The following is a 14,464-nucleotide window of genomic DNA, read 5'->3' as shown; positions in this document are numbered from 1 at the left end:
GGCCAAGTGCAGTTTGCTTTCTTGGTAAATCAGTGACATGAAGATACATGCTGTATGTTAGAAATGTTTGTTGGCTTTTTAATGGCAATCTTTTAGATTGAAACCAGTGTCCTCCATTTTATCAACTGAAATAACTTACTCTCCTTAATATTGACAATCCTTAGTCACATATTAAATTGTTTGTACATTATTTTTACAATATTTCATCAAATTGATGGACAGTGCAAAGAATCCTCCCCCCCCCCCCCCCCCCCCCCAAAGCCTAATCTATCTACTGTTCTTCTGTAGTCAGTATCTAATTACGGAGCTTGTTGTAGGTGGTGGTATTGGCCAATCAGTTCGAACCAAAATATGTTCTAAGTCGCAGGACAGGAAGTCGTATGGGACAGAACAGAAATGATTTTACTGGTGTTAGTATGGATTAATTCAAAATACGGCAGTCAGCCACCTTGTCCATTTTTATTTTTGACAGCATTTCACAAGTTGGTGCTGTCCCGCATAAAATAATTTCTTCAATCAACCTGTAAAATAAAACTAGGGAATTATAGTAGCATAGCAGTATTAAATTTACAAACATTATGTACTATTTCTTTAGTGAAGAATTTCTCGAGAAACTTTTGGAAAATGTAAAACAGTATTTTGGCTTTTGCTCATTATTAAAGTGATTAAATGCAGGGAAACAAAGAAATGAGAGCAGTTGACAGCTGAGTATAGTCGTCGAACAATAGTTGCTGGTTATGACTTGTTAGGCAAATTGGGATCATTGTATGTAATGTACTATACTGTTCAGTTAGGAAGGTCTTAGCAATTCATGTCTCTGGAATTCTTTCCGTACAGTAAATACTACAATACCTGATAAAAAAATGTGAAGCACCCAGAAGGAGAGGGAAACGAAATGAAAATTCACTGTGTGAGGGTTACGGTATGTTATTTTGGAGATTTAATCGGAGTAAAATTTACACACCATTTAGCAGAGTGAGGCAACGTATCAGTATGACATAGCACCCCCTTTGGCCTGGATGCGTGCATTGATTCAGTTGGGAACAGTCACGAAGGAATATCATTGTCTGAGGTGAGCTGGTCCACAGCTGTCATAACTTGGCTGCCCCCATTGGTACGGAGTTGACATCCGAGCCTGTTTTGCACTTCTTATCGGGGATGAGCTCGAGGATGTCGCTGGCCGTGCAAGTTCCTCGACATTGTGCAGATGGTCGGACACACACGTGGCACGTGTGGGCTACCGTTTTCTCTGTCGAAAAGTGCTGCCACACTACCATAGCTCGACAGGGGGCACGAGGACACGGAATGTGTGTGATGTGCCACTGTGCCGTCGGATTCTCGGTTCGGTACCGGCCTCGATGTGAAGTTATATGAGACTGCTCTCCCCGCCGGATGCCGGGATTAACACCACTGTGCCCCTCCAGAATGTTGGAAGAGTGTAACCTCTCCCCAGGTTTCTGCCGTACTTTCTGACAGTGGTCATTTGGGCTGTGCAGAACCGCTATTTGTCACCACATACAGTGCAGTGGTATTGGTTGACAGTTCATGCTTCCCAGTCACAGCTCCATTCCTAATACTGCCATTTGTTGTGATGTTACTGGCAGCCTGTGCAGCTGACACTTGTTCCCTAGTCCTGTTGCTGTGGTTAGTTTCTGATTAACGGTGTGGGATTATTCGGGAAGTCAGTTACTATTTCTCAGATGGCATCTGTAACTTTCACAGTGATCGTTCATTACTGTCGACACCCCTTATATGCTCTAACAGGCCTAGTGACACCACTAAACACGAATGACACTAATGCAGTGTGATGGCTTTCTATTTGTTACAGTGTGTTTCATCTGTAATCAAAGTTACGTTCATATCGGACTGTGTGTTCTGGCTGCTTCACTGTTTTGTCGGGACTTAATATTAGGCAATTTCTAGTTCCACTCGTGCTGACCTGTTCTGTCGTGTGCAATATCATTTTGATTTTCTTCGGTGGAAGTGTGCCTTTCGTTCCTTGTTCACTTGTACCGTGGCCCGTAACACCGAATGGCCTAGTCTGTTTGCTGATCAGTGTTATTTTTTGTGTACTGTTTGTTTCTGAGCAAATCTGTGTTTGTACGATGCAGTGCTAAATAATAATACAGTAAGTAATATTTTTATTAGCAGATTGAACTTTGTGCAGATGCTTTAGACTCTTTTCAAAACCAAAACTAAATCATATTCTGTTTAGAGGTATTTTCACATATTGAGGAACTGAAGAATGTCCACTTCAGCTCACCTTGCAGTAACGGTATTTGGGCTGGGAACGTGAACTTGACGATTTCTGTCCCTTACGCTATTAACAGTGTGCGTGTTTGTTCCAGCTATTTACGATGCCACTTTATGCTAAATCAAATGTTCCCAAAAGTGTAATTTCTACAAACATGCAGTCAGATATTTAACTTGATTTTTGGTGTTTGCAGCCGACATACTTCAATGCGAGAGCACCAGCAACTCGGATGACTAATCGCGGGCCACCTGTTGTCAGCATGGCTGCGAACGTGCCCGGACAACAGATGTTCCCACAACACGTGAGTATCTGTGTTTCATCCTGGCAAATAGCTCAAAATGTAATAGTGCTGAGCAAACAGAGGAGAAAGGTGTTACTGGAATACAAGAATTTGCGATTGAAAATAAGGCAAGCTGTAAACTTGGAATTTGTTTCACTGAGGGCTGTCGAAAGACTACTTGGTAAATGACGCGCTCTACAGTCTCTTGTACAATAGTGAGTGAGTGTAGTAAGGAACTCTTACTTGACATGTTAAAAATACTATTTTGACTGCCAGGATGACAATAACACTGCTACACTGTTGTTGGACAGGTTTGTTATACTACAGAAACTAATATTTTTTGTTGTGGATTCTGTATAACTAATGTTAGTATCTTAAATTAGAAATGATTCAGATATAAGGGAATTTACAGTCTGTGCTTTCACTTAAAATTATTTGGAAATAAACAAATTTGTCTAAGACTGTTAGTAAGTTCTATTTAGTTTAACAATAACAACATATGTAGTTGAATCTGATACATTCCTACAAATAGTAGTGGTGGTATAGAAGAGAAAAATGTATATAGTTGGCTTAAAAATGTGCAGTCAATCATTGATGTGGAGTTCCCAAAGCATTTGTAAATGTGTGGTGCACCCTTGTGCAGTAGCAGATGCAGGCATTAATACATAGTTTGAATACCTCACTGAGAAATGATGAGTTCGCACGGATGATCCCCGTGATTCCAAACTGTTATAAGGGACGTAATACTGATCTCAGTTGGACAAGGTATTAATTCTGTGTGTTAGTGTGCTGTCCTTCAACAGTCGACTATGCCACTATGGTTGCAGTGCATTAGGACTTTGTTTTTATGAGACAGATCTGATGATCGTCATTAAAGACTGAAACCGGTAATCTGTTAAACAGAAAAGATTGTGACCATAGATGTAAATTAAAGGAATCTTATTAATCAAGCAAAGTTGTTGGACCATTGTGTTTGATACACAAGTACGTAAATCCAACTTTGTCTGGTGCAAATTAAATCTTTAGTAGCAATACTGCTTTTGAGCTATTATGCTGCTTACATAAGTCAAGTTGAGTTGTAAAAAAAGTGAAATCATTGCCTTTCTGTTAAATAGGTTGTATGAAAGCTTTAGGGCCAGAATCCTTTAGGCCCCTAAACAGAGTATTTTGAGATGATTATCTTCTGTGGTCATATGCTCCACGTAAGGAGTTACAGGGATTAATAAATAATAAAAATAATCTTTTGTGGATGATATGAAGTCTCCCTGGAACTAGATTGCCAAGAGACCAAAGTGACTGATTTTTACATTAGGAAAATGCCACTGTGGCAAATATTTCATCTACCGGAGGTTAACTATTGTCCGGAGCTGACTACATATGGTGATCTGCCTGTATGACAACATGGGTTGTTATTTTGAGACAACCAGCCATTGCCTCCGAATAGTACATATTGCTGTAAAATGTGTTCATATTCTCCCAAGTTCAGAGTTTCTTTGGGTTCGGTAAGAGGACTGTACCCTAACCATGAAAAACACACCCTTACGTGGCCTTCCCCATACTTCACCTTTGGTACTACACCTTAGGGCAGGTAACATTCTCCAGGTGTTTACCAAACCCGAGGCATTCCACAAGATTGCCACAGGGTATGGCAAGAATCACCAGTCCAAATAATTAAGTTTCCACTTATTCAGTATCCATCGTCATCGCTCTTTACACCATCACGAGTGTCGCTTACCATTGACTACAGAAATGTGTGACTTCTGAGCAGTTGCTCCACCATTGCACCCCATCGTGCTATTTGGGTTATTGGTAGCACTGTGTAGCTCACCAGTTAGTCTTCATGCAATTATTTACAAACCTTTGAAATGGTCAATGGTCCCTGCCCATCAGTACACAAAGGTCTGCCTGGTCTCAATTTAGGCTGTGCTTCTTCCTCGTGGTCTCTCGGTAGCATCCTTGCTTGCCGAGCACGGGGTCCAGGGTTAGATTCCCGGCGGGGTCAGGGTTTTTCACCTGCCTCGAGATGATTTGTGGTGGTGTTGTCTTCATCGTCATTATTACGGTTGGAGGAAGGTAACGGCAAACCATCTCCACTAGTACCTTGGCTAGTACAGCGGTGTAGGTCTCTCGCATGGTCCCCTATACTCTGTTACGGAGTGTGGGACATCATCATCAGTCCACAGCTCATGGTCTTGGGGTAGCATTCTAGCTTCCTGAGCACGGGGTCCCAGGTTTGATTCCCCCGGGGGGGGGGGGGGGGGGGGGGTGTCAGGGATTTTCCCTGCCTCGAGATGACTGGGTGTGTTGTGTCGTCTTCATCATCATCATTCATCCCCATTATGGTCGGAGGAAGGCAGTGGCAAACCAATTTTGCTAGCACCTTGCCTAGTCGGCGGTGCGGGTCTCGCGCACCGTTCCCTATGCTCCTTGGAGTATGGGACTTCATCATCATCATCTTCCTTCAAGTTTCCACTTCACAGGCACGTCACCAACAGGGAACCTTGGGAGCTTGTTCGAAGTCGCAGAACTTAGTTGATCGACCCAGTTACTGCTTTCCTATTGACAACACAGTACTCCTGCCTCCTTTTATTCTGGCCATTCTGCCTCTGGTGACATTTAGTTGTCAATTCTACATTACATAGGCCTCAATGCATATTAAATAGAACTGAGCACAGGAAAGCACTGCTGTGATGAAACCAACCAATGGATTGAGCGCAGGTTTAAGTATGGGGAAATCGCACTTGGTCCAGGCGATGGGATAGCCACATCTTCAGAAGAAAATGTTTCCATTTTATTATTGTGCGAAGAAAATGTTTCCATTTTATTATTGTGCGAAGAGAATGTTTCCATTTTATTATTGTGCGAAGAGAATGTTTCCATTTTATTATTGTGCGAAGAGAATGTTTCCATTTTATTATTGTGCGAAGAGAATGTTTCCATTTTATTATTGTGCGAAGAGAATGTTTCCATTTTATTATTGTGCGAAGAGAATGTTTCCGTTTTATTATTGTGCGAAGAGAATGTTTCCGTTTTATTATTGTGCGAAGAGAATGTTTCCATTTTATTATTGTGCGAAGAGAATGTTTCCATTTTATTATTGTGTGAAGAGAATGTTCCTGTTTCATTTTTATACTGAAGTTTCGAAGCTAAACCACTGAGAAACCAGGGCATGATTTACTTTGTGTGTTGTTGTGCAGAACAGGTACACACACACACACACACACACACACACACACACACACACACACACACACACACACATTCTTCATATGGTACAGTAAGTGTGCCTCTGATCTACAAAATGCACATCCTTATGTTGCCTTCATACACACATGTGGAGCTTTCCTTACTGTTTCAGCTTGTAGAATATTTGGTTTGTAACAACTATCTGTAGTGTTTGAATTGCTCTTCTGACTGAACGTGCAGTGTCACACAAGCCATTCTAGGATAGTCACTATAAAATTCCTTCCTATGTGGACTTTGCTGAAGATATTGCTAACATTTCGAATACCCACGTGAGAAAACTATTGCTTCATGCTCTTTAATGTTTGTAAGTGTTCTGGATTGCTGATTTCTGATCGTTTGGTAGTTCATCCAGAAGCTAATGTAGTGTTGCTAGGTGGGTCAGCAGCATGCAGATTCCACAACTCCACACTTGTGAAGGAGTTATAACTGTAGTGATGAGTTATAGAACACACAATATGATTTTAAGTAATGTAAGGAAAGGTTTGTCAATGTAAATTATTTGTGCGTAAAAGAGACCTCCAAGCAAATAGTAGAGATTGAGTCATCAACAGATGTGCTAGGAAGAATGAAAACTTCTCTGATGGTGCTGTGCACACGTGCCTGTGTGTGTGCTTGCATGTGTTTGTGCGTGTATAGGTGCATGCTTCTGTGTGTGGGTGAGGGGTGGGGTGCACATGTCAAGGTGCCTCTCTCTCTCTCTCTCTCTCTCTCTCTCTCTCTCTCTCTCTCTCTCTCTCTCGTTTTTGTCAACACTTTTGTTGTTTGGTGAATAGTCTTCTTTATTCATAGAATGTAATTTGAGACACACACACACACACACACACACACACACACACACACACACACACCATGAATGAAAATTCAACTGCTCTGAAATGTATGATCACAGACTAGAAACTTCATAGACACAGCAGAGCGTGTACAAAGCACTAGACACAGTAGTAATTTAGAAGACAGGAAATCTGTACTACAGACCACCAAATGTTGTAGATTGCTGCTAGAGATTAGTATGCTAGCAGTTGATACAGCTCCCTTTTGATATGGGTTGTTTGCTGTTGTCAGTCTTCTGTTAACTGCTGAAAGTCTGTTATGTGCTTGTTGTTACAATTACAAACTTACTTATTTGTAGTTACAACTATGAGGATGAGTCAAATGAAAGAGGAATATCGAAGAAATATTAACTGTTTACTGTTCAAAAAGTAATTGTTATAAATGTTAGTAAATTTATACCACAGTGAGATGAGACAGTCAGTGTTTTCATGGTAAAATAATTGTGGTTATCTAGGGGAACATGGTTGTTCCCAGGTGTGCATCTCTTCGTCCAAAGCAAGGGCTCCAAAAATATGGAAATCTCATAGGGGGAGTTCGGAACTGTATGGAGGGGAGGATAAGTGAGGTTTTCCCAGTGAAGCATCTACATCTATACTCTGCAAACCACCGTGAAGTGAAGTGAATGGCAGAGGGTATGTCCCATTGTACCAGTTACTAGGGTGTCTTCCCTATTTGTTCACGTAGCAAATGTGGGAAGAATGGTTGTTTGAATGCGTTTGTACGTGCAGTAATTATTCTAATATTATCCTCAAGATTTCTGTGTGAGTGATACGTAAGGGGTTGCAGTGTAGTTCTAGAGTAATCATTTAAAGCTGCGTCTTGAAACTTTATTAATAGCCTTTCTCGGGATAGTTCATGTCTATCACCAAGATGTACCAGTTCAGTTTTTTCAGTACCAGCTTGACCCACAATTGAGCCTGTGTGATCATTACATTTCATCCACCCAGTTATTCGTTCGATTTGTCCAATTCCAACAGTGTCTCATTGATATTATAGTCTTATGATGATGTTATGTTTTATTGTTTTGTGACATACACGGTTTTACATTTTTGAGCAGTTAATTCAGTGCATCACTTTGAAATGTTGTCAAGATCTTACTGAATATTTACTCAGTTTCTTCCAGATATTACTTCATTGTAGGTACCTAAATCATTTGCAAAAGTCTGAGGTTACTAATAATATTGTTTCCACAGTCATTAATATACAATATAAACAGAAGGATCTCTACACTGGGGCCACCCAAAGTTAATTCTACATCTGGCGAAGTCTTTTCATCTCTACTAAAAAGTCCTCAACTCAGTCACAAATTTCACTGAATAACCCATATCGATCTTACTGCTGGCAACATGCATAGGTGTGGTAATGAGTCAATGCTTTCCAAAAATCATGAAATACTGCATCTATCTGATTGCCTCGATCCAAAGCTTTCAGTATGTCACGGGAGAAAAGTAAGTCGGGTTTCACATGATCGATGTTTTAGAAAGATTCTACAACAAATTGATGTCAAGGATATTGGATGGTAGTTTTGTGCATCAATTCTTCTATCTATCTTGTAGATAGGTGTGACCTGTGCTTTTTTCCAAGAACTGGGCACTGTTTTTTGTTAGAGGGATCAGCGATAAACTACAGTTAGAGAAGAGCCGCGAATTCAGTACAGCTTTTACTTTGCTACCCTCAGTTACAGTTCCTGTCTCATTTGTTAGGGATTAGACACCTCACTGTTTCTGCCAGTGACTGCCTTTCCATACAACCAGAATGTCTTTGGGTATTGTGTTAGAGTATTTGTTGAAGGCTTGACACATTGCTCTCTTAACAGCCAAATGTGTTTCATTCAGCATCTATCTATAGCTCTATGTTTTGTTTTACACCTATTCCACTGTAATCACTTGTTTCTTTACAGTGACTGTAGACCGTGTGGAGGTTCCCTCTTTCAAGTTCTTCATTGAGATATGACATTATTGGATTTTTATTTAGGTTACTGAACATCCATATCTTTCTGCTTGTTTTAATTTTCCTTTGTATTTTGGTAATCATTGTTGCCACAATAGCATCATGGTCACTGATACCAGTGTTGATGTGGACATTCTTGAAGTTGTAGCCTTTGGATCCTGTAGGTTTCCATCACGAGTGGGGTTCCAAACTATCTGTTGTAGTTCTCAGAGAAGACATTTGGTAACATTTTACATGAATCTCGTATGCCCAGAATATGGATTATTGGCGATAGGATTTGTTGACAATTATTTATAACCCAGTTCATTTAATGCGGTAAAGTTTTGAGGTTTCCTTGCTGCAGTTCGTGCTGTTTGTACGACATCTCTTTACATAGCTGCAACTCTATGGAATGCTGAACACCACATTCATATCAGCAGAAATGTGCCCAGAATGCTTTCTTTGGAGGGACACAAGAATTTGTATTTCATATACCTCGTTTCTTTACGTACACACATGTCCCTCGCCATACGTAACTTCTACTGGAATGCATATATAAAAAAAAGTTTTAAGCATGGAAGCCTTTGAAGCCAGTGGATCCTTTGGGCAAAAGGGTTGAAGAGTGAGGAAGATGAGTGAAGGAAAGAGACTAGAGAGGTTTTGGAAAAGGGGCAGAGTTCGTTAAGTCACCCAGAACCCTGGGTCAGGGAAGCTTTAGCGGACAGGATGAGAAGGAAAGACTATAAAGGAAAGATATCGTTGGGGGCTGCACCTGATGAGATTTGAGAATCTGAGAGCCTAAGGTGGAAGACTGGGTAATACGCAAGACAGAGAGTACTGCTGAAACACTACTCAGCTGGCGGCTACACGGGTAGCGGAGGCTGTGTGGCGTGGACTGGGTGGTTTTTTAGGTTAGAAGGCCTTGGAAAAGTACGGGGTGGGCTGCAGTCTCAAAGGGTGCATGGCAAATTCAGGACGTGCTTGGATCAAGGAAAAGTCGGAATTGTAGTTGTAAATTGTTGTAGTTGTGCTGGGAAAGTCCCTGAGCTTCAAGCGCTAATAGAAAGCACAGAAGCTGAAATAGTTATAGGTACAGAAAGCTGGCTAAAGCGTGAAATAAGTTCCGCAGAAATTTTTACAAAGTCTCAGACGGTGTTCAGGAAAGGTAGATTACTCAGAATTGGTGGTGGAGTGTTTGTGTCTGTCAGTTGTGGTTTATCTTGTAGTGAAGTCGAAGTAGATACTCCGTGTGAATTGGTATGGGTAGAGGTTATACTTAACAGCCGAACTAAGTTAATAACTGGCTCCTTCTACCAACCCCCAGACTCCAATGATATAGTTGCTGAACAGTTCAGAGAAAATTTGAGTCTCGTAACAAATAAATACCCCACTCATACGGTTATAGTTGGTGGGGACTTCAACCTTCCCTCGATATCTTGGCAAAAATACTTGTTCAAAACCAATGGTAGGCAGAAAACATCTTCCAAGATAGTCCTAAATGCTTTCTCCGAAAATTATTTCGAGCAGTTAGTCCACGAACCCACGCGAATTGTAAATGGTTGCGAAAACGCACTTGACCTCTTAGCCACAAACAATCCAGAGCTGATAGAGAGCATCATGACTGATACAGGGATTAGTGATCACAAGGTCGTTGTAGCTAGGCTCAATACCGTTTCTTCCAAATCCACCAGAAACAAACGCAAAATTATTTTATTTAAAAAAGCGGATAAAGTGTCACTAGAAACCTTCCTAAGAGACAATCTCCACTCCTTCCGAACTGACTATGCAAATGTAGACGAGATGTGGCTCAAATTCAAAGATATAGTAGCAACAGCAATTGAGAGATTCATACCTCATAAATTGGTAAGGGATGGAACTGATCCCCCGTGGTACACAAAACAGGTCCGAACGCTGTTGCAGAGGCAACGGAAAAAGCATGCGAAGTTCAGAAGAAAGCGAAATCCCGAAGATTGGCTAAAATTTACAGACGCGCGAAATTTGGCACGGACTTCAATGCGAGATGCCTTTAATAGGTTCCACAACGAAACATTGTCTCGAAATTTGGTAGAAAATCCAAAGAAATTCTGGTCGTATGTAAAGTACACAAGCAGCAAGACAGTCAGTACTTTCGCTGCGCAGTGCCGATGGTACTGTTACCGACGACTGTGCCGCTAAAGCGGAGTTATTGAACGCAGTTTTCCGAAATTCCTTCACCAGGGCAGACGAATGGAATATTCCAGAATTTGAAACACGAACAGCTGCTAGCATGAGTTTCTTAGAAGTAGATACCTTAGGGGTTGCGAAGGAACTCAAATCGCTTGATACGGGCAAGTCTTCAGGTCCAGATTGTATACCGATTAGGTTCCTTTCAGATTACGCTTATACAATGGCTCCCTACTTAGCAATCGTATACAACCGCTCGCTCACCGATAGATCTGTACCTGCAGATTGGAAAATTGCGCAGGTCGCACCAGTGTTTAAGAAGGGTAGTAGGAGTAATCCATTGAACCACAGACCTATATTATTGACGTTGGTTTGCAGTAGGGTTTTGGAGCATATACTGTATTTAAACATTATGAATCACCTCGAAGGGAACGATCTATTGATACGTAATCAGCACGGTTTCAGAAAACATCGTTCTTGTGCAATGCAGCTAGCTCTTTATTCGCACGAAGTAATGGCCGCTATCGACAGGGGATCTCAAGTTGATTCCGTATTTCTAGATTTCCGGAAAGCTTTTGACACCGTTCCTCACAAGCGACTTCTAATCAAGCTGCGGGCCTATGGGGTATCGTCTCAGTTGTGCGACTCGATTCGTGATTTTCTGTTAGGAAGGTCACAGTTCGTAGTAATAGACGGCAAATCATTGAGTAAAACTGAAGTGATATCGGGTGTTCCCCAGGGAAGCGTCCTGGGACCTCTGCTGTTTCTGATCTATATAAATGACCTGGGTGACAATCTGAGCAGTCTGTGGAAAAATCCAGCTGGCACATGTGAAACTGGTACCAAGGTCATGACTGTTCTGTTGTTGAACACGTTCTGCTACAGGGTATTCAGTGTTGCCACTACACAGCCTCTGCCAATGTCCACCCATTGTAACTGATAATTCGGTGATTGTCATGCCAATGTAAAAGACTGAACAGTGTTTACATGACAGCGGGTATATGATATATGTTGTTTTACTAGTGGCTTTCTCTTTGATAGTACGTTTTGCCAGTCACAGAGATAGTGTAGGTGGTCGTAGGAGGGTGCATAGGGAAAGTCATGCAATGGGCACAGTCACAGAGGAAGCAGCCAGATGGGAGGGAGATGGATGTAGAGGTTCTGGCAAGTGTATTGTGGAGATTTGGAGGGTGACTAAAAAGTATTCTAGGTGTGGTGGGCAAAATCTCAGACAGAATGGATCTCATTTCAGGGGACTGTTTTAGGAAATCGTGGGGTTGTTGAAGTAGCCGATTAATAGATTCAACACCAGGATAATACTGAGTGATAAGTGGTGTACTCCACAGACTTTTTTTTTTGGAGGGGCCAGCAGTACCAGGATGTAGTGTGATGGTCTGGGAAATCAGCTTTTGAACTAGGCTGAAGAGTGAGGTGAGAACCATGGTGTACTGCTCAAAAGAGTCTGCATTCGAGCAAATACGGTTGCCTTTAACACCGAGGCTGTGGGGGAGAGAATGTTTGACTTGGAAAGAATGGCAACTGTGAAAATGTGAGTATTGTTATTTGGTGGTTGGTTTAATGTGTACAGAAATGTGTAGATGAGGTTCAGTGAAGAATAGACCTACATCAAGGAAAATAGGATTCGTATTAGGACTGTGTGAAATTTAAATGGGAGAAGGTATATAGAGATTCCAGAAATTTTAACAGGTCAGCCTCACTGTGAGTCCCTGTGGTAAAGATGTCACCAATGTACGTAAACCTGCTTATGGATCCCAGGAAAGCCCCCTGAAAGTGAGACGTATGCCAGCATCTTCGTGGGTCACTTGGAGGGGCTTTCTTAGGATCCGAGCCTCCTTGAGTCTCCCATGTTGTGTTGTGCCGTTGAATGTTAATATCACACGGAAATGACTGTGACAGAAATAGAAACAAAATAATTGTCAATTAAAAAGAGAAGCAATCTTTGTTGACTCCTTTTATCATTGCTGTTTGGCTGTCGTGTGTCCCTCCCCATGTTAGAAATAATCTCTTGGTCTATTTTCAGATCATAATGCAAATAACAAATCTAGCATGGTCTCTGTATAATGCTATATCTTCAGGTGCATGTGGTGAATCAAGACCCCCAAATTGTGTATCTGTCTGTCTACCTGTCGGTAATATCACCCTTTTCTTTGTGTGTTCCTGATCAGTGAAATGTTCGTTTTAATTCTTTGGTTTTATGTGATTTTACACTTTGTTTTAAATATCTCTTTGTAACCAACCATTGTGATCAGAGAGAAAATAATTAAAAAACTTGTTTCAGATGCAGCCAATGCAAATGCAAGCTGTTTATCCTAGTGTTGGACTACCTCCCTTAGGAGTTGGGCAAAATGCAATGTACCTTAGTCCGAGCCAGATGCCTTTGGTAAGTGCACATCCTTTGTTTTTCTCATTTCAGCACTGTAGGAAAATTACAAGGTACCGGCTTGATCAAAAATGTCAGAATGGTTAAAAGTTCGCCAAGGAAATGGTCCTTTTGTTCAGATTTCACAAGTAGGAACATAAAAAATGCTTTCACTTTTTGCCTATTTTGATGTATAGTTCTGCTAATTTCTCTACTACTTTCTGCCAACTTTGCTGTTTCTTTGCTTTAGGATTAGTTTTAAAGTACTATATACTCTTCGCTCTGTTGTTGTTTTTTACTGTTTTCAGTGTTACATCGGAAATGAATGTGCAGTTACAGTATATTCGACATCACAATCAAAGTGTAACTATTACAAAAAAATATATTTGCATTAAACCTATTAAAGGCTTTCAGTTAAAGAAAATATATAATCCAGTCAATGAAGCAGAGTAAGGGACAACATTCCTTAGTCGCAAATTTTAAAAATCCTGACAGATAGGGTGCAAACGTTGGGGAGAGGTCTATCTTACATTTTTCTCGAATGGCTCCAAAACTGCTGCTTATAGTGAAAGTGTTTCCCAATAAAAAAATTAACTGCATTAAATTTACTATAAAAAATGTCCTATCCATTTTCTCCAAGAATAGTAGTTTCCTCATTTAAGAGATGGAAAACTGCGGATTATTAAAAATATTCCCAGAATGAGATTTTCACTCTGCAGCGGAGTGTGTGCTGATATGAAACTTCCTGGCAGATTAAAACTGTGTGCCCGACCGAGACTCGAACTCGGGACCTTTGCCTTTTGCGGGCAAGTGCTCTACCATCTGAGCTACCGAAGCAAGACTCACGCCCGGTCCTCACAGTTTTACTTTTGCCAGTATCTCATCTCCTACCTTCCAAACTTTACAGAAGCTCTCCTGCGAACCTTGCAGAACTAGCACTCCTGAAAGAAAGGATACTGCGGAGACATGGCTTAGCCACATCCTGGGGGATGTTTCCAGAATGAGATTTTCACTCTGCAGCGGAGTGTGCGCTGATATGAAACTTCCTGGCGGATTAAAACTGTGTGCTGGACTGAGACTCGAACTCGGGACCTTTGCCTTTCGCGGGCAAGTGCTCTACCAACTGAGCTACCCTAGTTTTAATCTGCCAGGAAGTTTCATATCAGCGCACACTCCGCTGCAGAGTGAAAATCTCATTCTGGAAACATCCCCAAGCCTGTGGCTAAGCCATGTCTACGCAGTATCCTTTCTTTCAGGTGTGCTAGTTTTGCAAGGTTCGCAGGAGAGCTTCTGTAAAGTTCGGAAGGTGGGAGACGAGGTGCTGGCAGAAGTAAAGCTGTGAGGACGGGTTGTGAGTCGTGCTAGGGTAGCTCAGTGGTAG

The 14,464-nt window shown here is 41.4% G+C and overlaps 1 protein-coding gene across 14 annotated transcripts in view; it reads left to right on the top strand.

Moving 5' to 3' along the window:
* LOC126108459 (eukaryotic translation initiation factor 4 gamma 1-like) overlaps positions 1–14,464 on the top strand; it is a 647,729-nt gene that overhangs the window by 410,680 nt on the left and 222,585 nt on the right. For all 14 annotated transcript variants that reach the window (XM_049913677.1, XM_049913682.1, XM_049913688.1 and 11 more), the window contains 2 exons: positions 2,448–2,555; positions 13,003–13,104. In XM_049913677.1, coding sequence (XP_049769634.1) covers positions 2,448–2,555; positions 13,003–13,104 — 210 coding nt within the window. The remainder of the gene's footprint in view (positions 1–2,447; positions 2,556–13,002; positions 13,105–14,464) is intronic.

This window comes from Schistocerca cancellata, chromosome 11, assembly GCF_023864275.1.
Source record: "Schistocerca cancellata isolate TAMUIC-IGC-003103 chromosome 11, iqSchCanc2.1, whole genome shotgun sequence".
NCBI classification, from domain to species: Eukaryota; Metazoa; Arthropoda; class Insecta; order Orthoptera; family Acrididae; genus Schistocerca; species Schistocerca cancellata.
Note: the sequence above shows the minus strand (reverse complement) of the source record. Positions and strands in the feature narration are given on the sequence as shown.